This window comes from Hippopotamus amphibius, chromosome 4, assembly GCF_030028045.1.
Source record: "Hippopotamus amphibius kiboko isolate mHipAmp2 chromosome 4, mHipAmp2.hap2, whole genome shotgun sequence".
Classification (NCBI taxonomy): Eukaryota; Metazoa; Chordata; class Mammalia; order Artiodactyla; family Hippopotamidae; genus Hippopotamus; species Hippopotamus amphibius.
Genome location: NC_080189.1, coordinates 25284867 through 25311962, shown reverse-complemented (window position 1 = coordinate 25311962; position 27096 = coordinate 25284867). Strand labels below are relative to the sequence as shown.

The 27096-nt window shown below is 37.3% G+C and overlaps 1 protein-coding gene across 8 annotated transcripts in view; it reads right to left on the bottom strand.

Moving 5' to 3' along the window:
- Positions 1 to 2062: 2062 nt before the first annotated feature.
- The window catches only part of ZNF800 (zinc finger protein 800), a 45782-nt gene continuing 20748 nt past the window's right edge, over positions 2063 to 27096 (bottom strand). For 2 of the 8 annotated variants that reach the window (XM_057730387.1, XM_057730388.1), the window contains exon 6: positions 2063 to 2393. In XM_057730387.1, coding sequence (XP_057586370.1) covers positions 2207 to 2393 — 187 coding nt within the window. In that variant the 3' untranslated portion in view covers positions 2063 to 2206. The other 6 variants (XR_009053052.1, XR_009053055.1, XR_009053051.1 and 3 more) reach the window with 6 other exon arrangements.

Genomic DNA, 27096 nt, shown 5'->3' with positions numbered 1-27096 from the left:
AAAGGTCAAAGTGGGAAACATAAATTTGTAATTTATTAGCACAGAGCCAGTGCTTAAATCCACGGAACTTGAAAAGATCCTCCTGGGAAAGAACATAGAAAGAAAAGAGGGACGCGGTGGAGGTGAAAAGTCTCAACTTTTCAAAGTTAGGCAGGAGATAGAACATAACGCTAGGAGTGAACAGGGAAGCTGGAAGAAAACCAGGACAGAATAGTGCCTTGGATATGAAGAGAGAAACTTTAAAGAAGCAGGGAGTGACCAAGGTGAAGACAAGAGAGTATCCCTTTGAATAGGGTAACACTGAAGTGACTGGTGACTTTAAAAATGGCACTTTCAGGAATGGTGATGGAGAAGTCACATTGTGAATTGAAAAGTGACTAAAAGATTAGAAAATGAAAATCTATAAGGATAACTCCGTAAAGAAGTTTAGTTATGAAGGACAGCTGAGAATTGGCTAATAGATGGCAAAGACGTGCACAAGGGAAGGTTTGGTTAAGATGGAGGACACTGGAGCACGTCCGCAAGCTGATGAGAATGATCCATTCAAGGCAGAGATTAATAATGCATAAGAAAAGGGAAAACCTAGGGAGAAAAGTCCCTGAAAAGGTAGGAAGGGTTGAGGTCCAGAGCACAAGAGGAGGGGCTGGCCTTTGAAACTTTCACAGAAAGGAACTTGGTGGTTACCAAGGTAACTGGGTTGGGGGTGGAGGGGTCTTGTGCCGGGAAGATGAAGTTTGTATTTAACATCTATTTTCCGAGGGAAATTTAAAGTAAACAAAGAGGAGGGGACCAGAAATCTTGAGGAGAAATGAAAAGGTATAAACAAACATTTTAGAAGTGGGAAACTGAGACGACAGTAGGAACAAGAGCAGCGATTTGAGGTCTGAGATAATGGATTCAAAGTAAAACTACTTGGCTGTGTTGTGTGATTTTCTTAAAGAACATGACTGATTGTCCCAGTCAGGCCAATGGAAGGCAAATGGTAAGGTTCATCCGGAGTGTGGATGTTACCAGGTAAGTAAACTGAAAGAAAGTGAATTTCAAGACTGCTGAGAGCACTGTATTTCAAGGAGGATGATAATAGCGATGGATCATGGGATCTAGGCTAGACAAGGAAGGAAGTGAATCCAAAAAGTGGGCTGATAAATAGTGGGAAAATTAGGTTAATGAATTAGCTGTCAGTGAACAAGGGATCCAGGAGGATAGGAAGATGGTGATCAGAGTGGAGTGTCTGATAATGTGTTAGCTCAGGTCCTCCTAGAAGCAGACACCAAGTCAGGGTTCAACTTAAAGGAGTTTTATTGAGGGAACATCTGTGAAGGATAAAGGGAAGGAATCAGGAGCAGGGCGGGGTCTTCATACCATAATGCAAGTCTGACACCTAGAAAAGGAGAGGGAGATTGGGCAAGAAGAGCCTTAGACTGCATGCAGCACGATTCTAAGAAAGTCTCAGCCAGGCTGCTGCGGAGTCCCCACGCCAGTCGCTCGTTAGAGGAGTCCGGCGTCTCACTAGTACCCCGACTGTGCTCCGTCACGGATTAAGGGTAGCGGAGGAGACGCCCCGGCCTCAGTGCAAACCCAGTAGAGGATGCCCTGCGACGGCAGTCTAGAACGTGAGAGCAGGGGCTGATTCTGAAGGGGAGAAATGGTCACTGGGGATGAAGTTACAAGGAGGGGACTGGAGGTTGGAGTTCAAGTTTAACCACAGTTACGCATCACACGACTCCAGATAGTGCGGGTCACCAGCTTGTTGATGATGGGACTTGAGGCGAAGAAGAGTCAGGTGGGAGCTAGTCTTTGAGGAACTAATCCTGAAAGAAAATGACTAGGAACTTGACAAATGACGAGGGGAAGGGAAAGAGGATGGTATTGTCCGGTGGCCAGATTCTCAAAGCAGCCGGGATTGCGGCAGACAGACGGGTTGAGGAAGCACTGCTCTGCGAGCAGCAACGACTCGCAGGGAGGCCTTCCCCCCCACCCGCCGGCCCTAAGGCACACGGGCCTCCTGCGGGGCTGCATGGGACAGAGTCCGGGAAAGCGCGGGGTGGCGGCGGGTCTGCGATAGCTGACGGCCCCGCAGCGGGGCCGCCGCGCGGCTGGACTTGGAGAGCTCCGGCGGGTGCGGCGGGTCCGGCGGGGAGGAGGCGCGACGGGCGAGGCCTGAGGTACTGGGCGGTGCCGGGCGCGGCGGCGGCGGCGGCGGCGCTCACGGGGCCGCGGGCTTCCCGAGGCCGCGGGCGGCGTGCTGGCGCTCCCGAGCGGCGCCGCCGCGGAGCTTGGCGCGGCAGCTGGCGGCGGCCTGGCGCGTGGTGACGGCGCCCGCGGGCGGGCCGCGGCTCCCCGCGGCGGCCGGGCGCAGGGCGGCGGCGCTGCGGGGCGACGGCTTCCCGAGGCTTCGGCCCGCACGGGCGGCAGCGGTCCCCAGGGAGAGAGACAAAGACACGGCGGTTAGAAACGGGCCGAACGCGCCCGCGCCTCCCAGCTAATCAGGGAGCCGCCAACCCAAACTCAGCGCGATGCCATTTCCGCCCAACAGGTTGTCTGTCACGTGGACACAGGAGATAAACCTGTGTTGATCACAGGCAAACAGCATCCAATTGAAGTGTCATTAAACATGTTTTTAGCAATTTAGGAAAATGTATCAAAATTTTTCAATACTCTCTGACCCAGAAATTCTAGTTTTAGAGTTTTCCCTTAAGGAATAATTATAAATACATGCAAAAATTTCATACGGGGTATTCAGTGCAGTATCTAGAACAGCAAAAAAAACAAGCAAAGAAAATGAAAAAAAATTTTTCAAGAAAAACTGGGACTATCCTATACCCAACAATAAGATTAGTCTTTCTCTTACAGTTGATACTAACCTGCTATTAAAATAATGCTGCGATATAATATCTATTCATGTGGAAAGGTATACTAGATAGAATGAAAAAAATTAGTTTCCTCCCCATGTGTAGTGTGTGGGAATGTGTGTATACTTACATGCATACATGTGTATACACACACAACACACCACACATGTATAAAATAATGAAACAGTCCAAAATGTTAAGTGGTTATCTTCAGGTGATGAGGCTGCAGGTAACCTTTATTTATGTTTCCCAAATTGTATACAATAGCATATCTTTATAATTAAAAATTCAAGTAACTTAACAAGGCATTTTAGTCCATTCTCATGAACCCATTCTAACTTCCTATCAATTCAAAATTATATTTCATATTGTGTAGCAAGGTGGATATGAAAAGATTTTAAGAATGAATGAATGGTCCACAAAAGTTATCTTCCTCAAAAGTTCTGAGTAAACCACAGTATTTCAGAGCAGTTGATGCCTTAAACATTATAGTTAATCAAAACCACTGTCTTCTGTGAAAGTTATACCCTGTTTTATTCTATTAAACATTTCTACTTCAGGGGGAAAAAAAAAACTTTCTGGGCTTCTAACGAACCTAATTTGATTTGTAACTTCCACAGACTTGGGAACAGAGTTTGCCAAAAAAAATTACCATACTTTTGAACAAATGTTTTAGATAATACCAGTGTTTTAACAGTGTGTTCAATAATTTGCTCTTAAACTTGAAAGAACTTAGTGGGAGCAAAGCTAAAATATTAAAATAAACTAGAGTCTAAACTTTATATCTTGGTCTTTCAGTCATAACAAATTTAAATTTTTAGCACTATTAATACCGAGGAAATCTGTTTTGCTAAACCTTGTTCCAGAAAAAATGTGTAAGGATGGCAATAAAATTATACTAATATAACATAGGGATGGGATTCCAGGGCTTTGTTATTAAACTGATAGAAGACCCATTTAATACATAAGTTCCAATGATATTTTAAGCCAAAGTGACCTCAGAGTTGTCAGACTGATTTTCCTTAATTTTGAGTAAATCCAAGCTTAGATGTTTATTGGAATGTTGCTTAAATAGATGATGACCCAAATCAACCACACCATCCTGCAAGTTTCCTTCCCTCTGTACGTACTGGATAAAATGATCATGTCTAGAGACATACCTTTAGTAACAAAATTATCATAAATAAAATATACAAAAAGAACAAACCCCAAGAGGCCAAAGTTTCTGTTAACCAACTGCTCAAACAAAAATGGTGTATGAGCTTTTTATAAAGCATTGTCTCTCCAAAACCCTTATTTTACACCAAGTGATTTAACATAACAGGATTAAATGCAGATAAGACAGAAGAGCATTTATTTTTGGTGTGCTATCATCCAACTTTCATTTGGTGTATCATGTCCATACAGAAATTTCAATTTAACTCAATATTTTGGAATGCCTATTATGTCTCGGGCACTGTGCTCAGACACTAGAAACCAAAAACAGATAACATGAGATTCTTTCCTTTGAGAAGCTCTATCTAAAAACTACCTTCAGATTATTCAGATAACTCCAACCCTAAGGCTAACCTGAATCCCTAAATCACCCTGCAGTCCTGCCAAAGCTTTCCTCCTCATATTCTTCAGATGAGATTTCTAATTTCCTGTCATTCCTTTGTTCAGATTCATCCAGAGCATCCCATTGTCTCCACACTAGCAACTTTATTAGTTCTTAACCTTTTAAGGGAATGACTAGTCTGAGATTCTGATTAGACATGGACTTTGTCCTCCAGAAGCATGCACATAAACGTATACACCATATACTCTGTTTCACTGCACTAGAAACTAATTTCCTGAACATAAACAATATACAGAAAACAATATTTACAAAGAAAGTAATCCCTCCCTCATAGTGTTATTTTTCATGAAAGAAAAACAGTGACTTCCTGAAATTTTTAAATTCTAACTGCTCAGTAATAAATCTCAGTGAGATTTGACTTGAGTTGAAATTGTAATATGGTTTTTGACATAGCAACACATACATAATCTTTGATAATCATTTGTAACTTTTTTCTCCATGGCAACAAGTGTTGAAATCCTTGACTCCAAAGGTACACAGAACCAAAGCAGAATTCCATAGAATGCTTTCTCAGTTTAAGGTAGCCTGTGTACCAGAACACTAAATTCCTCCAAGACTTTCAAGTCCAAGTCAAGTCACATTATTTCCTCTGCCTTCAATTTCAATTAAGACCTCTGGAAAGGCAGCAAATTTCTGTCTAGTAGAGAAAAACATCATATTCTGTTCCTATTTCTTGGCAATACCTCTTGGAAAGGTGGTGACAGCTGCTGACATGGAAAGTAATGAGGCACAGTAACATGTGGTTATACCTTCCTCATCAGCGCAGGAAAACCATGATGTATGCCTGACATCACAGGTGCACATCTAACCTCAGAGTGCTATCATTTTTTTCCTGCCATTTGAATAATTATCAGAGAGAGAGGGAGCGAGATTATTTTAAAGATATTGACAGCCTTTCCAGTTTCCAAAGAGTCCTAAAATGAAATTCTCTGTTGATGACATTAGAGAGCACATGAAAACGTGAAGCTTGATGCACTGAGAGGCATCAATAGTTTTATCCAGTTGCATGATAAATGGAAATGGCATGGTGCCCATTTTTTTCCAACTCTAGAATGAATGATATCATGTGACAAGCACTGCCTGAATTCTCTTTCATGGACCATATTTAAGAAACTTTGCACCAAACTACTTGACTCTCCACTCCCCTAACATACACTATTATTTCCCACCTCTATGCTTTTGTTCTTGGCATTTCATCCATCAAAAAATGTCTTCTCCCTCCTCTTGTATTCAAATGCTGCCCATCCCTCAAGATGCTCAGCCATTCTAATAAGCTTTCCCTGATTACTGCAGTCTGAAATAATCTATCCATTTTCATGAACTCCCACAATGTTTACTATCTATGACTGGCCTCAAAGCGTGGTTATGAGACCACCAGTTTCAAAAATGCACCATAATCTGTATTTTTTACAAACATCAGAAAGAGCTGTGGCAATTTCTCCACTGTTTTCCTAAAGCTATTTTGTCATTCTTAAAAGAATAACTTCTCTCCAGATGGATGAAGAGAAGAAGGCTGACAACAATGTTTATTGTTGCCAGAGTGACAGATCGACTCAATTTTTCCTTTCTGTACTCATTTTCACACACAAAGTTTGATTTGTCGCGAGTGTATTTGCCAGATCGGTAACGTTACTGCTTACTGCTGTGACATTACCCTCATCATACCTCTACCCCTGGACTGTTCAATCACTGCCTCCCAATTCCATGGTCATCCTACTAGTCTAAGGATTCAGACCATTTTCAAAATAACTTTACACTATGTGAAAGAATTTAAGCAGATCTGAAATGAAGGTAAACTGATTAGATGGAAAGGCCTACAACTGACATCATCTACTCAAATAAGATATAAAATTATCTATATCCTAGAGCTGAGCAGTAACTTGAAGATTATCTCTTCCAACAGATTCACATTACAGATGGAGGAAATGTGGGGAATGGGGTATTTTGGCACAAGAAATTTAAAATTTTAAAAATACCAAAAATCTCAGCAACAAAATGTTAACAAAATCATGCATAGGCAAAAGGGGTTGTCCTAATTAGCTCATGAATTCAACATCAATGATAAATGCAATTGAGTTAAAAGAATAAGGAATTAAACAATGAAAATAACTCAAAATGTGAAAGATGAGATTGATAAGTCATCTAAAGAAATGACCCCAAAGATTGTCTTTGACATTACAAGTACCAAGGTAACCTGAACTTAACACCAGTTCAACTTATTAATATTAGTTATCATTTATTTAGTGTTTGCCAGGTATTAGGCTAAGTGTTTTACATACATTAGTGCAATTTTATTAAACTCTAATGGGAAGAAAAATGTGTTAAAGGAGATAATCTACAGTACCTGTAAGAAATCAAGAAAGCAAAAGCTGGCTATCTGTCTGCATCCTGGTCTACTAGAAAGGATGCTCTGAAAATTGATAAATACCTCACCTGAGTGGCCAGTATATTCCTGTGGGAAAGATGACTGTATTGTACTACCAGAGTTTGCTGATACTGGTCGCTAAGAGCTGATTCAACGCTCATCAAGAAACCTTCTGATTATACTTTAGTATATTTGCCTACTGGGAGAAAATATACTAAACCATAAACATGAGAAGCCAGTGTCCCTGAAACATCTCATGACAAATTTAAAACTTAGTACTGTGTTATTTATACACCAGTATCTATGAGGCTGGTTAGAGTAACACAGTCCTCAAGCACCTAGCCACCTTGCTAGATGAACCATAATGGACCTAGATGAACCAAAAGGACCAGCCTTAGAAAGTAGTGACCATGTCAAAGTGAGGCCTAGCAGGGAGGCTAGCCTGCCCTGTCTTGCTGTTCACCATCTTCAAACTACAAAACCATGTAATTTCAAACACATGCACGCAAGGAAGAACCATTTAATTCGAAATGGGAATACTGGAAAAAGGAGGAACAAAATATAGCATTGTTTCTCCATGTTCCAGAGCACTACCTTGTGTATTCAGAGCTTAGTCTCTACAGCAGAGAAGGCTGAAGCTTTGGGGTTTTTTGTTTGTTTGTTTGTTTCTGGCACCAATAAGTAATTGTTTCATTTATTAAAAAGAATTAGTCACCTAAGCAAAAAGGAAAAAGTTGGACATAAGAACTTTTACCAAAGAATAAATATTAAAACATTTCTCATCTCCACAAATATATACAATACACAGTTACTTAGGGGTTTTGTTTCTGTTTGGGGTGTTTTGTTTGTCAGTTTTTCTGATGACATCTCTATAAGGAGAGAGATCTATATAAATACAGTAAGGTCCTAACATGACTTGTCACAATTCTTGATAAGACTTGAGTTCATGATGTCACATCAAGAATTCCAAAGTCAGAATGCAGTAAGAACCACTAAGACCCTGTCTTCAGTGTCAAGAATAACACACATAAAAGTTGCAATGATGCTATGAACCTCAAGGATACAATTTTACTTGTTCTACTACTGAATTTTAACTATTGTGATATTATTATGAAAATATACTTTGTCTGATTAACTTTTTTCCAATCAATAATGGAGTTATAATTAATACTATTTTCAAACAGAATTACTCGGTAAATGATGCATGGAGAAGCACTGCCATCTTTAGGGAGAATGCAGGATTACTAATTATCTAAAGTAAAATTCAAATGTAAGTACTTGGCCTCTATGAATTCTATCATGGACGTTTGGTATGGTACACATTTTTTTTTTTTTAACGGATTTGTCTTTTGTGATACAGTTTGGTTCAAAATATTTAAAATCAAGCAGTTGTAATAGGCCCCATTAATCTCTGAAAAATAAAGCAATAATTTCATTGACAGATAAGCTATCCAAAATAAAGCCTGAATGATCAAAATTAAGGGTATATTTTTATACAGATGACCATGAGTCATCTCAAGAAGATTAAAACATATAAACTGTTTTGAAAAACAAATGAAAAATTATTTCTGTGAACTGTATATGAGGTTGGAGATTTTTAAATTTAGAAAATAAACATTTGCGGTTTTATATTTATAACATCACTGCTTATCACTGGCACTAAGATATTAAATGGTTTTGCACATACCATACAGGTTTCTACACAAGTTTAAAAGTAAATGATTTCCCTGAAAATTTCACCTGCAATTTCTTTCTCATATATTAAAGAAAATATCCTAATCAGCTATTTTGGTAACCAGCAGTAATAATTATTATGTACATTTCACTTATTTTTTTAACTTTAACATTTATCATAAAATAAATCAATGACCATGATCTCTCTCTTTCTGAAAGAAATTTGAAATACTACATTATGCTGCACAAGGTACTCAATATGATTATGCTAGAAGCAAAGAATAATTTAACACTTTGTTCACATTAACAAAAACTGGTTGTCTAAATGATAGACAATATAGTAAAGTTCATGGATGGACCAAGGGACAAAAATGCCTGGGTTCTACAATTTTCAGACATATTAAAAACTGAAAAAAACCAAGGTACAGAAAAGTGTGTATAGTATGCTATCATTTGCATGAATGGGAATATATACATTTATATGATTATATATACATAAAACAGATCTCAAAAGCCCAAGAAACTGGAAACTAACTTCTTAACTCTGGGGACGGGAATGAGAGAACCAAGAGATAGGGCAGAAAGAAAACTTACCTTTCTTAGTACATCTTTTTGTACTGTTTAATTTTGTAAACACGTACACGTTATTACCTCCTAAAATAATCTTTAAGAGATAGCTGGTCTCTATTCCTATCTTCTTCATTGACCTTGTGCAATCACTTACCTCAATTTTCTCCATTTTAAAATGAGGTTATACTACATCTCTAGAGTTCCCATCTACAATTTGACAGAATTTTGGCTCAAAAGAAGGTATCTACAAAATGCATATAACACATGGCTAAAGAAAATAACTATAAGCCTTACTTTGCAGTGACTTACATACATGATGATATAATTATTTACACTCTGCCTGCTCTGTTCCCATCAGGCTACAAAAGCAGCATAGTAAGCAAAAGAGTCTGGGAAGAAAATTCATATTTGTGAACTTGATAATGTTTCTCTACTTTCTTTTTATTCTGTATCAAAAGTAAAAATCTGGTTAGTCCTGGGTGTTCCCTGATAGCCTAGTGATTAGGATTCCAGGCTTTCACTGCTGAGGCCCGGGTTCAATCTCTGGTTGGGGAATTGAGATTTCACAAGCCACACCCAATAAGTAAAAAAAATAAATAATCTGGCTAGTCCTACTTTTACATACACACACACACACACTATTGCTTCTAAGATACAGACTCTCAAGACATATTTTGATACATGAGTAAATATGAAAAATAATTATAAAGAGGTAGAATCTTCATGGTAGAGTTTAAAAACAGATCCTGAGACAGGAAAAAGCTGAAAAATCACCTCTGTATTCCCCTAAAATTAGCCCAAGAACTTCCTAAAAATCATCTATAATCTTCATAAACACAAAATACTCAGACCCAGGGTAGCCAACTGTAGAGCAACAGAAAGTTTAGACCAGTAAAATAGGACATGAAGAGGACAATGACATCTGGAGAACAGAAAATGGGGACGGGCCTGATGACCCATTCACTCAAGGCCTTACATGCTCTAGAGCAAAACTGTTAGTCCTGAGTGTCAGAGGGCTTACCATCTAATCACGGGACACTGTAATTAAATAACAATGCACTAATAACACAAAGGATGACAGTGGGAAAAAAAATGGTAAGTGTTGTGAGTTCAAAAGAGGAAGAAGTCACCATGGGTTGGAGCTGCCAAGAACAGATCCATAGAAGAAATGAGACTTTAACTCTGTGTGATAAGCAAAACGATGATGGACAAAATAAAGTAAGCAAGGGGAGTCAGTGCTGGTGATAGGATGATAGACTTAGTTTTAGTCACAGTTTGATTTTAAATAGTAACTTGGCCAAAGAAATGTTAGAAATTATTTTTCAAATATTGGGTTGCCAAATTTTCTTGATAGACTACTTCACTGGAGTGATGACATGCTAGAGATGTATCAAAAGTGACTGAACAGGCTCAATTATAAGATTAATATGCATCTAGATACAACTTTTAATAGGACAGGGCTCTGAAGTATGAGAAAATTACATCTATACAAGATGTTTGGCAACCCTCTTCCAGTATTTTCTTGCAAGTACCTAGTATCATTTCCTATCACAACCTTCATACTCAAGAGTCAGCTCCACCAAAATACACAAAACAAGGAATCTAGGGGCGCCAGTTCTACTCTTCCATTGATTAAGACTGTGAGTTGGGTCTGGTTGATGAAAGAGTACTGTGCATTTCACTACGTGAAAAAATATCAGAACAAAACAAAAAAAAACTATCTTCTCTCTCAGAGATCTAGAAATCTTGTGAAGCTAAAGGAATAATATAGAACCACGTAATAACTTTTGGCAAGATATGTAATACAAATTCAAGGTATTATGAATAAAGAGTGTGTGTGTATGTGTATGAGTGAATGAGTGTGTGTGTGTGTGTGTTGTTATTGGTAACATACTGATAAATCTTGTAAGAAATATCTAAACAAAATTTATCTCTAAAATGTTGGCATAGGGCAAGAAAGAATATCAACAAATATAAAGAAGGTTATTAAACAAATGAAGTCCTCAATGCAGAAAGTATAAATTCTAAAATTCTATTCCACTATTCGTTTTTGTTACAATCCTTCAGACACCTAAATAATACATTTTTTCAATAATCTCTTAGTGATTTACTGAGGTGAGAATGAGTATACAGAGGCTTGCAGGGGATGGGGGGGAGGAATCAATGTTTAGAAACAAATTTATTTAAAAAGGAAGATCTGAAACAGGTATTACTTAAAAAGTTTATGATTTAAAATAATTCTGTGCTATAGCAATGCACCTTCAATTTTAAGGTTCATAACTCATCCAGCCTCCTGGAAATTCCTCCCTTTAAAGGCAGATTTTAAAAGTTAATCAAAAGTTGTATAGCTTAAATGCTATACAGACCTACACTTTCGGTATGAAATCACTGGTTTCGATCCCAAGCAAGACTGACTTTTAAAAAGTCATTCTGCATACCCTCCTAAGTTTTCCAGTGACCTGGGCAGGGTAAACAGGCTGCTTCATTTCAGTTCAGAGAAGACAAAAATCTCCACTTGAACTCTAGTGGTTATCTAGATAACAAGATCTAAAGTTTTATTGTTAGGTTCTCCCTTCAGAAAGAAGGTAAAAAGAAAGAGAGAGAAACCAGTGAGGACCACAGGAACATACACGACAATGCACGGCCTAGTTTTCATTAATTGTTATTTTAAATATTCACCAGTCTAAACAGTGCAGCTTGGCAAAGTAAAAGTACTATAATTTACTTCAATAATCTGTTCAATGTTTAATAGCATATTTTTGCCCTCAGAATCTGGCTATGGATACTACATTACTTAAGTTTATCATGTGGATTATGTCAGATTCTATTAGTTTACCCAGATGGCTTCCTCCCAGTTTTCAGAAATAGTTTCTGCCTTGGTCTGAGGCAGGGACTAAGTCACAAACAACTCCTGGGTAGACCAAAGCCGTGGGAGTCAACAAACACATCTTCTTCAGTCCAAGAACACTAATAGATTGTTTTATTTTTAAAAATAAGATACTTCCTTTTTAAAGAAATAATCGTTTAAAATAGGTCTTACACATTTTTGAAAAAGCACTCTAAATACAACACAGTTTAGTTCACATTGCCTAATACTATTACAATTTAATTATCCAGCACTTCTTAGAATAGTATCAAATACATGCTGTATTATAGATAGTTCATATTTGGCAATGGGGGTGGGGAGTGGCGGCTGGGAGGAGATACAACCAGTGCTAGCCAAACATCATTTCCCAAACGAAAAACTGAAATAGGAAGGCACTGACCTAAATTGTAAAATAAAGCAACAGAATGTGAGAATTAGTATATGTTGACTCTTTTTTCTTGCCAGTAATCACTACATTTTCAACATAGGTACATGAATGACTCCTAAATCTCCAGCTCCTGAGCAATCTCTCTCTGACCTCTAGTCTGTATATTATACTAAGCATCTCCAATGAGATGGCCCACAAGCACCTCAAACTCAACATGTCTAAACTTTAATTCAACATTTCCCCCTAGAAAAGTGTTCCTCCCCCTGTATTCCCTACCTTGAAGATGGTACCACCCACCTGCCCAACCAGACTGCCCAAACTAGACCCCATCTTCAGCTCCACCCAGAAATTCCACTTCTGAAATAATTATAGTATCTGTATCCATCTCCATAGTTTCAGTGTCATTACCTAAATTTAGGTCCCTATCACTTCTCACTTAAACTTCTTAAACTGGCTTCTATTTGATTTCCCCACCACAAACCTTACCCTTATCCCGTCTCCAGTTCAGTCTCCTCAATGCTATCCAATGCCCCTGGCTTAAAATCATTCAACAGCTACCCCTAATTTTGAAAATATGATTCAAACTACTCACTTGGTATATAAGACCTTTCTTGATTTGGCCATAATTCCTTCCCTTGGTCTACATGTGGTCCTCATGTCCTCTGTACCTACCTGGAAAGTTTGTCCGCCTTGCTAACTCATTCAAAACTCAACTTAAAATGAATGAATGAACTATGAAAAGCCTTCACCAATCCCTCAGTGTGACTTAATATTCCACTTCTGTGTATCCTTATAATGTGTTCTTCTTTCACAGTACTTGAGGAAAGGAACTGTATTTCTCATCTCTGTAACCCTAGCACCTAACTCAGTGCCTCACACAAAGCAGGAGCTCAAAATGTCTACTGAATGGATGAAGTGAGTCAACCAAAGACAGTAAAATCTGAAGAATACTCATGAAATTCTTTGACTTTTGAAACCTGAGCAGGTTCCACGGGGAAGGGGAGTTTAATTTGCTTATTACTCACTAACCTGTTTCTAAATAATATTTTTAAGTAATTTTTTTCATTTTCCACTCAATAGAAAGTTTGCTAAATTAAAATATTTAATCTTTAAAAGGCAAATAAATACCTCATGTCAAACACAACTAGTCCTACAAGTAATAAACACTTTAATTAACATGTGGTACAAAGGCCTGCATCACTCAAGAGGCTAAACAGCAGTCTTGGTTAACTCAACTTAGCAAATACCAGTTTGCCTGCATGGCTAGGGTACCACTTATGCATTAATAACAGGTAAACAATTCTAGCTGCCATCACCTACAGCCCCCAAATCAACTATAGTCACATCAGCATTAATGTGAGTGCAGGGTAATATAACTGTTGACTCCCATCCTTAGGGAAACAAATGCAAACAGCAGAAGGGAGAAGCCCATTACTATTTCAGAAAGGCCAGATACAGACCAAGGTCCATGAGAATGCAGGAAGATTCTAGGACCCTGTAACTTTTCTGCTTTGCTATCTCCTGTTTTCCTAGATTGATAACTATCTATTATCCATCCACTCATTCGACAAATATTTTTTAAGGATTACTACGTCCCAAGCATTGTGCTAGGCACAGGGTCTACATAACTCTCCCCAGTCTCTCACATAAATCTCTCCAGTAGGAAGACAAACATTAAACAAATCAATACACAAATACAAACATAACTAAAAACCATATTAGATGACAATATGGAAAGGAAAATGAAACAGAACTATAAGGGAGAATATTTTAAACTGTCTTTATTTAGAAGTGACATTTAAGCTAAGACCTGACAAGGAGTAAGTTAGTCAAGCAATGCACATACAGTAACAACACATCTGTGTTTCAGGAAGATAGTTCTGACAGCAGCATGGAAGACAGATTAGAGAGGAGGTCAGTTAGGAGATTATTGCAATAGTGTAGCTAAGAGATAAGAGTCCTAACTAAACTACTAAAGGTGGAGATGGCAAGGAGGACCCAAATGGGAGAAACATTCAAAGGCAAAATGGACAGGCATTGATCACTGATTAGTAAAAAGTGTAAGAGAGAGAAAGAAGGCAAGGTATTTCTTAGGATTCTAATTAGCCTAGGTAACAAGAAAGCCTAGATGTGAATAATTGAAACAGGGAACACATAAAGGAGGAGTAAGTTTAAAAAGAAGATATTAAGTTTGGTTTACTGAGTTTCTGTTGTTTTTAAAATATGGAGAAATATCCACGTGGAGATGTCTGACATGTAACTTTGAAAATATATGGTCCAATAATCAGAATCGCCAGGCTAGAAAACAGATCTGGAGTCATCTTCACAGAAGTAATAAGTGATGCTTTAGAAGTGAAGGAATCGGGATTTCCCTGGTGAGCAGTGGTTAAGAATCTGCCTGCCAATTCAGGGGACGTGGGTTCGATTCCTGGTCCAGGAAGATCCCACATGCCATAAAGCAAATAGGCCTGTGTGCCACAGCTACTGGGTCTGTGCTCTGGAGCTCATGAGCCACAACTACTGAGCCCAAGTGCCACAACTATTGGAGCCCACATCTCTAGCACCCATGCTCCACAACGGGGGAGGCCCACGCACTGTAGGGAAGAGTGGTCCCTGCTCGCCACAACTGGAGGGAGTCTGCATGCAGCAGCCAACACCCAATGCAGCCAATAAATAAATTAATTGATTGATTTTAAAAAAAAGAGTGGAGTATTAAAAAAAAGAGTAAGAGTATTAAAAAAAAAGAAATGGGAGTAAGGAAACTCTATCATAAAGGCCTAGAAACAAAATAAAAGTCAGTGGCAAAAGAGGAAGGATCAGAGTTCATAAGAAAATCAGCTGAGTAAGTATTTATCAACATCCACCATGTTCCCGGTATCATGCTAGATGCTAAGGGTATAAAGAAAAGATGGGCGTCCTTAAGATGCTTATAGACTAGGCGAGATACACAAATAGATAATTCCAATATAGTTATAGATGGGGCACTACAGAAACACACAAGGGAGAAACCCAGCCAAACCTAGCTCAGGAAATACTCACCAATGAAGACAGTACCTGACCTAAGGCTTTAAAATTAAGTAAAATCATGAAAAGAAAATTGCTAAGGACAAACCAGATGAAATCAAGAGAATGCTCCTAGACTTCTGGAATGCCGAACAGGATAATGGGTTATACAAAAGAACTGGAAGAAGCAGAGAGGCTAAAGTGATTTAAATTGGAAAGAAGAGTTATTCTTATAGAAAATAAGAGAACCAGAAAGATGAAAAAAGTGGACAAGAGGTTTTCGTAGGAAGGTTGTAGAAGATTTTGGGGGAAATGTTACAGAAGGGAGATTGACAGAAGCTACCAATCCATATGAGGATTTGGGAAGAGATGGGTAAAGAGAACTTGCATGAAGTTTTCTGAGCTTAACATACTTGTATCTTTCTATCTCCTTAGAAGATTTCTATAAAATAGTAAAAGGTTCATTATTTTTCAAAGATTTGGAAGCTTGTCTGTTTCTTTTGGATGCAATACCATGCTGAGACCAGCCTGAAGTGACCCAGTTATAAGTGACCATGAAAATCTTGGAAAGGTAATTTTTGTAAGCATTAATGGTCGTAGAGAGGTCAAGCATGATGGGAAGCAAGAAAGCACTAGATTTAGCATTTATGTGGTCACTGATGCCCTTCAAGTGAACTTTCAATAGAAATGTAGGGGAAGGAAAAAACTACAGATGGTTACACGTGAATGGTATAGGTATGGCTCAATATTGTTTATTCATTCAACAAATATTTACTGAATGCCTACTATGTACCAGCAACTACCTTAGGCCCCAGGGAATCAATGGTGACCAAGGCACAGGTCTCTTAAGAGCTTAATGGAGAAGGGAGACAACAAAATAGACAATTACAGCATAGTGAAATTAGTGCTAAAGCAGGGTATTATGAGAGCATGTGGAAATCTGACAGTGAAAGGAAGGAAGAATAGATGACAGTAACTAGACTGAAGGTAGTCTGGAGCGGAAGTTTACTTTTAGGCTGAAAGGAATTTGAGCATATTCACAGGCTGAGGGGGAGAAGTTTGTGGAAAGGGAGACAGAGATGGGGAGGAGGAAGGAGAGGAAGGCTGCTAGAGAAAGGTCTGAGAAAGAAGACTGGCAAGGGTAGAAATGTTGGACTTGGACAAGAACACTTCTTCCTTCAAAGAACCAAAGAAGGAACAGAACACAAAAAATAATTGTGTAGAAATGGAGAATAAAGAAATGTTCTCTACCATTTGCCATGATATAGGCAAGGATGCCTCTTATCAAGGAAGCAAAATAGGGCTGGAGGCTTTCTGGGCAGTGTAAAAGTTTTAAAGTAGCAATGTGAGAACTGGATAAATGAAATAGCTGATTCCAATTCCTAAGATCACACAACTGACAGAAGAGGCAATCAACAATTGTATGCTTAGTTTGTTTAGATCTGGAAGTGGAATATGAAAGTGAACTGTGAGATGAATTTCATACAATTGAATAGGAATGAATTAAACATAAGTATATCTTAGGGATGGGACTTCCCTGGCAGTCCAGTGGTTGGGACTTCACCTTCCAGTACGAGGGGTGCAGGTTCAATCCCTGGCTGGGGAGCTGAGATCCCACATGACTTGGGGCCAAGGAATCAAAACATAGAACAGAAGAAATGTAACAAATTCAATAAAAGACTTTAAAATGGTCCGTGTCAAAAAAATCTTTAAAACAAAAAATAAAAGGTAAATCTTAAAAAATTATCAAAAAAATCACTAAATGTATACCCATACAGTGTGTAACTGATTATGGATTATTTAATCAGGGTATACAGTCAGTACAGCACTCCCATGAATTTCAAACTGTCACCATTACTTAGTAGCAATGGCAGAAGCTAGGAGGCTCAAATTAAAAAGTCAGGAAACAGAAGCCATCAGCAATAGGAATGAAGGTGAATTCACAGGCAGAGAAGCTATACAGATTAGATGAGGTAGTGGGAAAGGAAGCTTAAAAGCAAAGACATATTGTGGACTAACACAGGCCAGAAGATAACTGATGTAATGTGCCTGCTTCCCTTCTTTCCTTCCTTCAACATTCTTCTAACACCTGTTATATGCCAGGTACACTGTGAGGCATTAGTGATACAAAGAGAAGACATAATTCTTGCTTGTAAACTCAGAATGAGTTCTTGTACCCATAACCTAATGTTCACAAAAAATAATCATAATAAAATTGAAAGCTGTGCTGAGTTTTGCTCCTCAAAACTATGCATTTTTCTATAAGACAATGATCACAAAGCAAAATTGTATCATAAAGTTCAACAAATTCTTGAATTTGTTGCCACCAAAAATGGCAGATTAAATAAGCATGCATAAAATGTTCTAAGTTAATAAACTGCTGTTCATCTTGGCTTTATCACAGATGTTACATCTGACTTTTCCTTGAACGGCTGGATTAATACCAACAAAAAGGCAACTAACATCAAATGGCAAAGCAAGATAACCAGAAACTATTTGGCAAGTTCCAGAAAGTATTTTGGCAGCAAACTGATAGCAAAGTATCACATCATACCTATCATTAAACTTCTATAAATTCCCAAAACAAACCTACGAGTACCGCATTTTCTAATACTGTCATTTTACAGACAAGAAACTTGAAGCTTAGAAAAACTAAGTAACTTGCCCAACCTACACAGTAAAGGAACCAGGACTTGAACTCAGGTATGCATGATTCTTAAAAATCCACACTTTGACCATTGTGTGATTCTGTTTTCCCAGAAGAAGGGAATGGTGCCAAACACATGATGAACACTCAATAGTGCCTGTCGTTGGAGGAATGAATGAGAGGATGTAAAGCAACTATTGCAGAGTAAGCCCAAATGTGGAAAATACAAGAAGAGCAGACACAATACTTTTAAGAATTCACTAAATCACCAACTCAAATTGTGCAGCATAATTGTGGGTGTCTGGAAAATTGTAGCAACTGACAGAATGGCCTAATATGCTGTTACATGAAATGTAATGGCTCTTTTTGAGTGAAAACGTCAGGCTGTCTATGAATCTACAAAGCCAAAGATGGAAACAGCACTAGGCAGTTCAGAAAAGGAACTGCAGATTCTGATGAAAACTCTTCCTCACATTTTCTCAGTATGGGAAGGATCGTTGGTGCTGCACTGACGAACAGTCAAGCCCACAGGTTACCTTCATTCTATCACCTTTAAGATGAAAGAAAATCATGTACTGTAAAGATTATTACACTCTAGAACTATCTAGATTTCTCTTTTAAAAGACTGGCACCAAAAGATTCCTTTTATTGGGTCCACGGCCATGTTTTATGGCACTGACTCTGCTACCATGATCACCAACAGGACCAACAGAGAGCACCTGTTCCAAGAACATCCAACCTGTGAAGAGCAATCTATGGCCAGCAACCTACAAAGAGGCCTGGCATGGGAGATTTGCCTAAGAATGCACCAAATTGAACCAATCAGATTTTCTCTTACAGGAGTCTAGATTCAAGCTATATAGAGAGGGAAGGTAGCTGAAAGACACACAGGAGGCAAGCAGCGGAAGTAATGAGGCAGTTATATAACCACATTGAGATGGTATCAAATCAGGTAATTAGTGTTTTTTGTTGGTTTTTTTTTTTTAAGTAAAAGCAGAATCTCAGAAGGGCTAATAGCAGCAGAAAAGCCATACTCCTGCTGCCAAGAGGGCAACACCCAGTCAACAGAGTTGCATTATTTTTTTCCAGTTTCTTTAACACCTAGTTGAAATCTATATGGTGAAGCCAGTTTGTACAACCACTTCTAGATTCCCTCAAGGCCTGGCCACTTCCATCTCTCTTATTTCCCCACACAATACTCACAAACCTCCCTTTACCAGCTACAGACCAACTAAAACCCTGTGCTTGCAACAACAACAAAAAGGGTACATACACATGCACTCACACACCTGCAATTAGATGACATGGCAAATTGGGTGGTGGCTGGTATTCCAAGTATTGTGGCTCTTACTTCCATCTTGTAGAATCTGTGGTTTGAAGACATTGTGTTCTTTAGCTCTAGTTAACTGTTTTAGAAGGAAATGACCTTCAAAGAAGTATCTTAAACCTTAAAAATTAACAATTCATATATATCATTACAATTATACACTTAGAAATTGAAAAGAGATCCAGGGCAGTTACAGGCAACAAAACCATTTCCTTCTTCCTCTGGTGTGTGTTTGCATCTGAATTTCATGGTAAGTAAGTGATTTGGCTCACTTACAAATCATAAGAAACTACTGGTTGGCTAGTCAAGACAGGCAGGCAAAGAGAGGGCAAATTGGCAAATCATGAAAAAGTTTTGAGGACAGTTTAGCTTGAAGATAAATATTGAAGACGATTCACAAATTTCACTAAGTGTATTCTTCTCTATCTTTATGACAGCCCCATGAGCCTATCTTTATGTCCTCAAATCCTGCCCATTCAAAGGAAAGGAGAATAAAGCTCAGAAAATCTCAAACATCTACAAATGTCCAGCATGTTGGATTCCAAGGAACTCTATCTAATGAGTAAAAGGCATGAAAATGGCATGGCCAACCTCCTATAGAAGCTTATATAGAACGACCCTAACAACTTACAGGTCAAAAACCCAAGACTGCATAAAAATCTTTTCCCTAAAAGTTAACTTTTTTTTCATATAATACAATCACTTGTGCACACACTGTTCCTAGCACTTGGGCATTTTTTTCTTAGAAGAAAAGTATTCCTCACTTTTTCTTCCCACCCAAATAAAAACTACCAGACACAACCAGGTACTTTGGGGTTTAGGTCTACCAAAGCATCAATTTAGCCAAGAAGAGTCTCAACTTTTTAAAAAATATATTTTTGCGCAGCTTAGAAAGAAAGTCTGACTAAAAGCCACAGTTCTATTTCTCAGAGCTAATTTATTTTCAGGATAATTCCACAGGTAGAAGGAATTAAAAACTAATATTCAAAACCTGAGTTGTAAAGAGAGTTCTATGCATTTAAGGTTCATTTTGGTGTAATAATTTCTCCTCTGAACATAACTCTTGCACTGAAAGTGTTACCAGATTATACAGAACAGGACACCCAGATAGGTTGCAAGTCATTACTGCTCAAGCACCCAAAGTAGTTTTTTTTGTTTTGGTTTGGCTATTTTTTTTGTTTTGGTTTGGCTATTTTTTTCAACCACATCATCCTATTGTCTAAACATTACAGTGTTTTGTGTGCCAGTAATATGCTCAGATACCTGACGTATGTATTTCAGTATGAGAATCATTAAGAAACCACACAACCCAGGTTCTGGAACCCCAGCACTTAATCTGCAGTTCAAGATATGAAAGTTCAACCAAACCTAGGGACAAAGGTTCTCTGGTATTATAAATTATCCCTAGACACAAAAATTTCTAAAATTGTCGTCTTATGGTTTAAATAAATAAGGTCAAGAACAGGGAGGTATGCAGGTAAACCCTCTCAGCAGATAATTCAACAGTACGTGGGCCTCAGCTGAGATGTGGCGTACCGCCACTAATTACTACCATTGGCAAGACTTTTGAAAAGTACCATTTCTTCTTATCTCTTCATGACACATTCACCAAAGAAATTCCTGGCTTAGCCCAATGCTCTCCTGAAAAATCCACCCTTTCCACAACTGAATGCTTGCTTTCAAATAGTACTGAGTACCTAGTTTCACAGAAATATTTCAACTATGTTACTCAATTAATATTTGCTTCATGTCAATATCTTACACATGACCAAATGAGAATTTTAAGACAGATGGGTTGTTCTAAGGAGTAATAAAAACAAAGTCCAACTTACAATGAATGTGCTTAAAACTACCTAATACCTTTTCAAGATTAAATGAAAAACTTGAGTAGGAATGATAAACTAATAACATCTGATTAGAAGAAAACTGGTAGCAAATAATAATACAGTTGGTTGTCTTCATTTCCCAATTAAACACAAAAGCAGCAGTCAAGAGTGGATGGATAGCAATAAAGTCTTCTAACGCACACATTTCCATTTTATCTTAACTTTACGAGGTAATTAAAAAATTGCACATTTATACTGTGAAGATCACTTATAGTAATCATATCTAACATTTATTATAACATGACAAGGACCACCCTAAGTGTTTTACATGTACTTTTCATATTCTCCTCAGAACAATCCTAGCAGGTAAGAAATATTATTCTCATTTTATAAATGAGGTTAACTAGCATACAGAATATTGCTGTATTACACCAACCTGCCAACAAGTAATGTAGTGACTGTGCTTTGCAAATGGTAAAATCTGCAAATATAAGGTGCACTGATTAAGGGAACATGCTTTGCAGTCACAGTGTCAAGTTTCAATTCTGTCACTTACCAGCTATGTGAACAAGAGTAAACCACTGAGCTTCCCTAACCTTCGATTTTTCTATTCTGTAAAGTGGGGATAATGAAGGAACAGTTCTTACTTCCTAGGGTTGTTGGTGGATTAGGGGCACCATGCATGCAAAGGATCAGCAAAGTGCTTGGTATACAGTAAGCACTCCATGAATGTCAATTACTATCAGCTAATACTAAAAATTCTCTTTATTATCATAAACTCTCATTTTAGTACTCATTTTCTAAAATAAATTAAACCTATCAATATTAAGATAATAAGAGTTTAGGAAATTAAGACCCAAAGCCTCAAAGTATATGATAGCACAATTTAAATGGAAAAGGCTACTACTTACTTTAACACCATTATCAAACGTGCCTGGGTATACATGAAAATGTGCTAGGCACTAAACAAAATTATCAAGACATAGTCCCTGACTTCGAAAATACACAATCAAGCAAATTACTTCTGCTGAGTGGGCACAAACAGCAAAACCTCCAACTCCAGGCTTTTTCTGAACCAGATGCACCTATGGTGTTCATTAAGTTCCCCTCTGTTTGAGGTATGATAGTGGTGAACATATGTAGAGAGAGAAGCTTGAAGATAAATAATAAACCTGACAAGATAAGTGTAGAATGATAAAGATTCAGGAAGAAATGAGCTGTCTTTCCACCCTCTTACCTTTCCAAAAAATGTTTTAGCTGTCTTGGTATTAATGATTTCTGTTAATTAACCAGAAGAGAAAAAAGAAAAGATAAGAGACAGAAGCTCAGAATAGAGGTCAAAGAAAAGAGGTGCAGAAACAAATTATAAGAGAGAAGAGGAATGAATTTGGAAAGTTAGAAAAGCCAAAATAATTATAGGTGACTTTAAGTGAAACACGTTTTATTCTACATTCTATCATGTGCCTAATGCCTTAGAAACCAAACAACTGATAGCCGTTAAGACTGCAGATCTTTACTCCTTTTCAATCTTGAGGTTTCAGTTAGCTCTTAAAGTCAGAGAAGAGAGAAAGAATAGCATAGAATACAGAAGGATTCTGTCTAACAGCACAGCCAACGTCATGCTGCCCATATTTCAGAGCTCAGCCACAGATCAACTTACGAGACCGTGTCTGAATCATAATCCTGGTAATCTAAGGATTCTATTAGAAAAGTAAATTCTAAAACTCCTAAGGATCTAGAATATTTCCATAGGCCACTACAAGAAACCTGGAGACCTAATTTCAGAAGCATTTCAAATCTCATTTTCAGTGGTCATGCTATTCGAAGAGATCTTTTGCAACTTCACAGCAGGAAATGATATTCACTTGTGCCTCTATCTCCACACCTACTTGCCGTAACACCTACCTGGGAAACTCCTCTTTCTATACCTGCAGTCTTAAACCGTAGCAAACACACAAACTCCCCACTACTGCATCCACAGGCTCTTTAAAGCAAACTGAGCAGAACAGCCTACTGACCATAAAGTAATGTAACAAATACACTTGCCTAAAAAATGTGAAGGTACTTTTTCAACAATACAAGCAATCTGTATCAACTGAAAATCTGGCTCATATATATATAAAACTAGGCTAAAAAATTAAGGATGGGTAATTTACATATTCTTCAAGAATGTATACATTCTTTAAGGTTTTCTTCTTGAAGCAGGAAGTAAAGAGGTGGGGGAAAGAGACATGAACCCCCAAAATGGTTACTGAGCATTCGAGGTATATCTGCATGTTATAATCAAAACCTGCTTAGGGAATTTCCTCGCGGCCCAGTGGGCAGAACTCTGCGCCCTCACTACTGAGGGCCTGGGTTCGATCCCTGGTCGGGAAACTAAAATCCCACAAGCTGCACGGCATGGCCAAAAAAACACCACCACCTGCTTAATATCAGCCATACTTCATCCAGCTCTCACTTGCACTATATAAACCTATGAAGTTGAAGTGCAAGCCATACCTTTTATTGTTTCTCGTCTTCCACCACATTTAGGAGCAAAAGGTATCTTCATGAAGGAAGATGAGTTGAATTCTATAGAAAAACTCTCAACTGATCAAATAGCAGCAAAGGTGGATATAATCTGTAGCCAGAGACAGGTCTAAATATAAAATGAGAAGTTTCTAATGGTTCTTTACCTGTTTAACTACTCTCCGCCTACAATAACAAAAAGTGCTATAAATACCTGATTATACAGCCTACTTGCTTATACAGCTTCTCGCACAAATTTCTTAGGCCTCTTCTCAAGAGCCAGGAGCCTGATCCTCTGAGATGACAAAGCTCAAGAGTCAAAATAAAACCGGAAAGTAAGGATGAAGACCACAAAGGAATAGGAAGAACAAAGAATTTCTAATCACTTCTTACCTGTTCATTCTACTTTTCTTAACTGGTCCTAGGTTAGTCTCTAACTCCTATGTCTCCCATGATCCATTAATTTGGCTATTATGATAAACTATTTTTAATCTCTCTAGGCCCTTTTAATTTAGACAAGTCATGACACAATGCTTTTTTTTTCTCTATGACCCGGATGAAATATTTTTATAGTCCTTGGCCCTGATGCCCCCTCCTAAATTTCTGGTCTGTGGCCCTAAAGTTACGACAGCAGAGACAAACCATATGTGAATGGTCCTGTGGAAACAGGTGAGTGGGATAAGGGAACTGCAGCAACTGGGCTCTCCTTTACCAACATCTCTTTCTTCCCTACAGTATTTAACAAGCAAAGCAGAAAGGAAAAGCTGGCATACACATGAGAAGCTGCAGCAAAGAGCTACCCCAAGCTTTTCAGGAATCCTCATATCTTTCCACTTGTTATAGGTACTTAAGTCTGGAAAATATCTTTGGAATATGTCTTGTGTGTAGGAATGCATAAAAGATAACACCTTGCAAAAGTCAAACATACAGGTTTAATAATGTGCAACTAATGAAGATGGTTTATAAATGAAATAACACCTACACATTTAGTTCCCTAAATATATTATGCCATTAATCATTAAAGTTAGACCTATAAGAACAAGTTTTCCATATATGGAAAGTAAATCTGTTTTTAAATTAAAGAGAAATTATCACTCTAATTCTTAAAAATAAAACTATCAGGATAAACTTCAAGTGTAGCTGCTCATAGTCACTGAATAAATTTAAATTTGATAATAAAACATTTAAGTTTCAACCAATGCACCTTCGCTGAAGCACATTTAGCTGAAATAACTTTGAGTCTGGTTTATTTCCATCACATATAGTACATTTTTCCAACAAGAGCATGTACATTCAATATAGAACATTTCCAGCAACAGTTACAGTCTTTCTAGTTTCCTTTCACAGTATATTTTAGTGCAAAGCACTGGGAAGGGTAAATGTCTTTCTAGCTATAAAAGTATTTTATTATGACCTCTGTGGATCTTCAACATTTTAAAATTTTATACAAAAAGTATATAGATGGAAAGGGTCCCTCCTAAGTACAGGTATGAACCTACATAAAAACATGGTATATCCTCTGTTGTACCTTTTAAAATTAAAATTTGACAAAAATTACTAAAAAAGAAAATACTCCCTAAAAAGTACAAAATATTGATACACAAAAACCTGCCCAATATTTCTTTAAAGACAGATGTACTTTTGTTTTCCCTAAAATCTTGATTATAAAAATGGACAAAAATTCATTATTTTCTAAAATTTACCTTAGGAATCAAATATTATCTAAAGTGGTCATTTAAGATTTTACTTGGGAGAGACAAAGAATCAGGGTTCACACCCCAATCTTCCTTTTTTAGCAATATTTAAAGAAATAAACTAGTATTATAATAAGTGGTTGTGCAGGGATTGTCTGCATCCATAAAATATCAGTAAGCTATTGACTACCTTCATATTAACATTAGTAAATGTGTGATCTTAAAAAAAAAATGAAAAATTAAGTTGCATCTATCAGTAAAGTGCTTTATACGAAATTCAAAGAAAAATAAGGGAATGTTTAATTTTCCTAAAAACCTCAGATGTTTACAAATGAAGAATGTGATGATCCACGGATGAAAATGAACTGGAACTTCCTGGAGTATATATCTTAGAATGAAACTTTCAAACATTTAAGTACTGTAGAACAAGTTAGAAAAAAATGGATGTAAAAATAATTACAAATATTTAGTAAGCTAAATATTTATAATGTATTGAGATTGATCTTTTGGTCCTAACATACACTCACTAGAAAATTATATACCTGTACAATCCAGATAAAAATCCTGCCAAATAAAGTGGAACAAAACTAAAATCGCTAAGATATAAAGTCTTTGTTAATCAAAAATTACCAGTGGTAATATTTTCTTCAGGTTGTTGATCATTTTAATCAACAAACTGTTGGAAAACAAAATTTGCAACATTTCTGTAGAAACTGTAGACCAAATGCACAAGGGTAGTTAGCTGATGAACTGTGATGACAATATGTAATGTCACAGCTACTTGAAAGTGCCAGAAGAGGCAGTGCCTTAGAAACAAGTGGTTAGATGGTTATTATTTTAGTCAGAAAACAGCAGTTACAGTCATATATTTATCAAAACTTTTTCTCTTTTTTTTTCCTCATAGTACCATTTGAAGATGTTTAGTGGTTCTAACACCAATTTAAAGTCTTTCCACAAAAATGAACTCCAAACCTTTTCGTACATCACTTGAAGTTATCTGAGGAGAAATGGGAATAAATGAACACTTTTGAGTTTACCAATAAAACCTTATTTTTAAAATTATACAATAGTTAATGACTTCTAAAGGATGGTTTCATCTCAAGTTTTCCACACAAATAAAAAAATGTGTGAAAATCAAACCACACCATTTAACCTACTCAGCACTCTAAGTATACTGCTTTAGAATCTGAATCCAAAACTAATTTAATACTAATTAAATATATTAAATTCCTTAACACAAGGGACACAGATACTGAAGGTAAACTTTAAAAATATAGAGAGACTTGTAAAAACAAGTACAGGGAGTCTACTCCTTATTTTTATATTGCATTTTAAAAATCTACATTTGTTCCAAAACCCTCTAAAAAAGTAGTATTTTTTTCTTTCTTCCCAATAGGGATTTTACTTTTCTTGCAACACACAACCACAGGAAAAAAAAAAAAAAAAAGAAAGAAACCCTACTTAATATTAACTATGTTGAAATGATCACCAAAAGTTTATTTAAACAAAAAGGTAAAAATAAGAGGATCTAGGACCTAAACAATCACTTTTTCCATAGATCAAAACTAAAGAACAGTAACTAACACATACTCCCAAGGAGAAGGTAAAAAAAATTCAAACTTTTGTTTATCAACTTTCCCCCTTTGCCTGGAAGCACTATGTTAAACGTAAATAATAAACGCTAATTGTTCTAAATTCAATTTGGGGATTGTTTTTTCTGCGTACAGCACTTTATTTAGCCATCACAGATTAATTTTT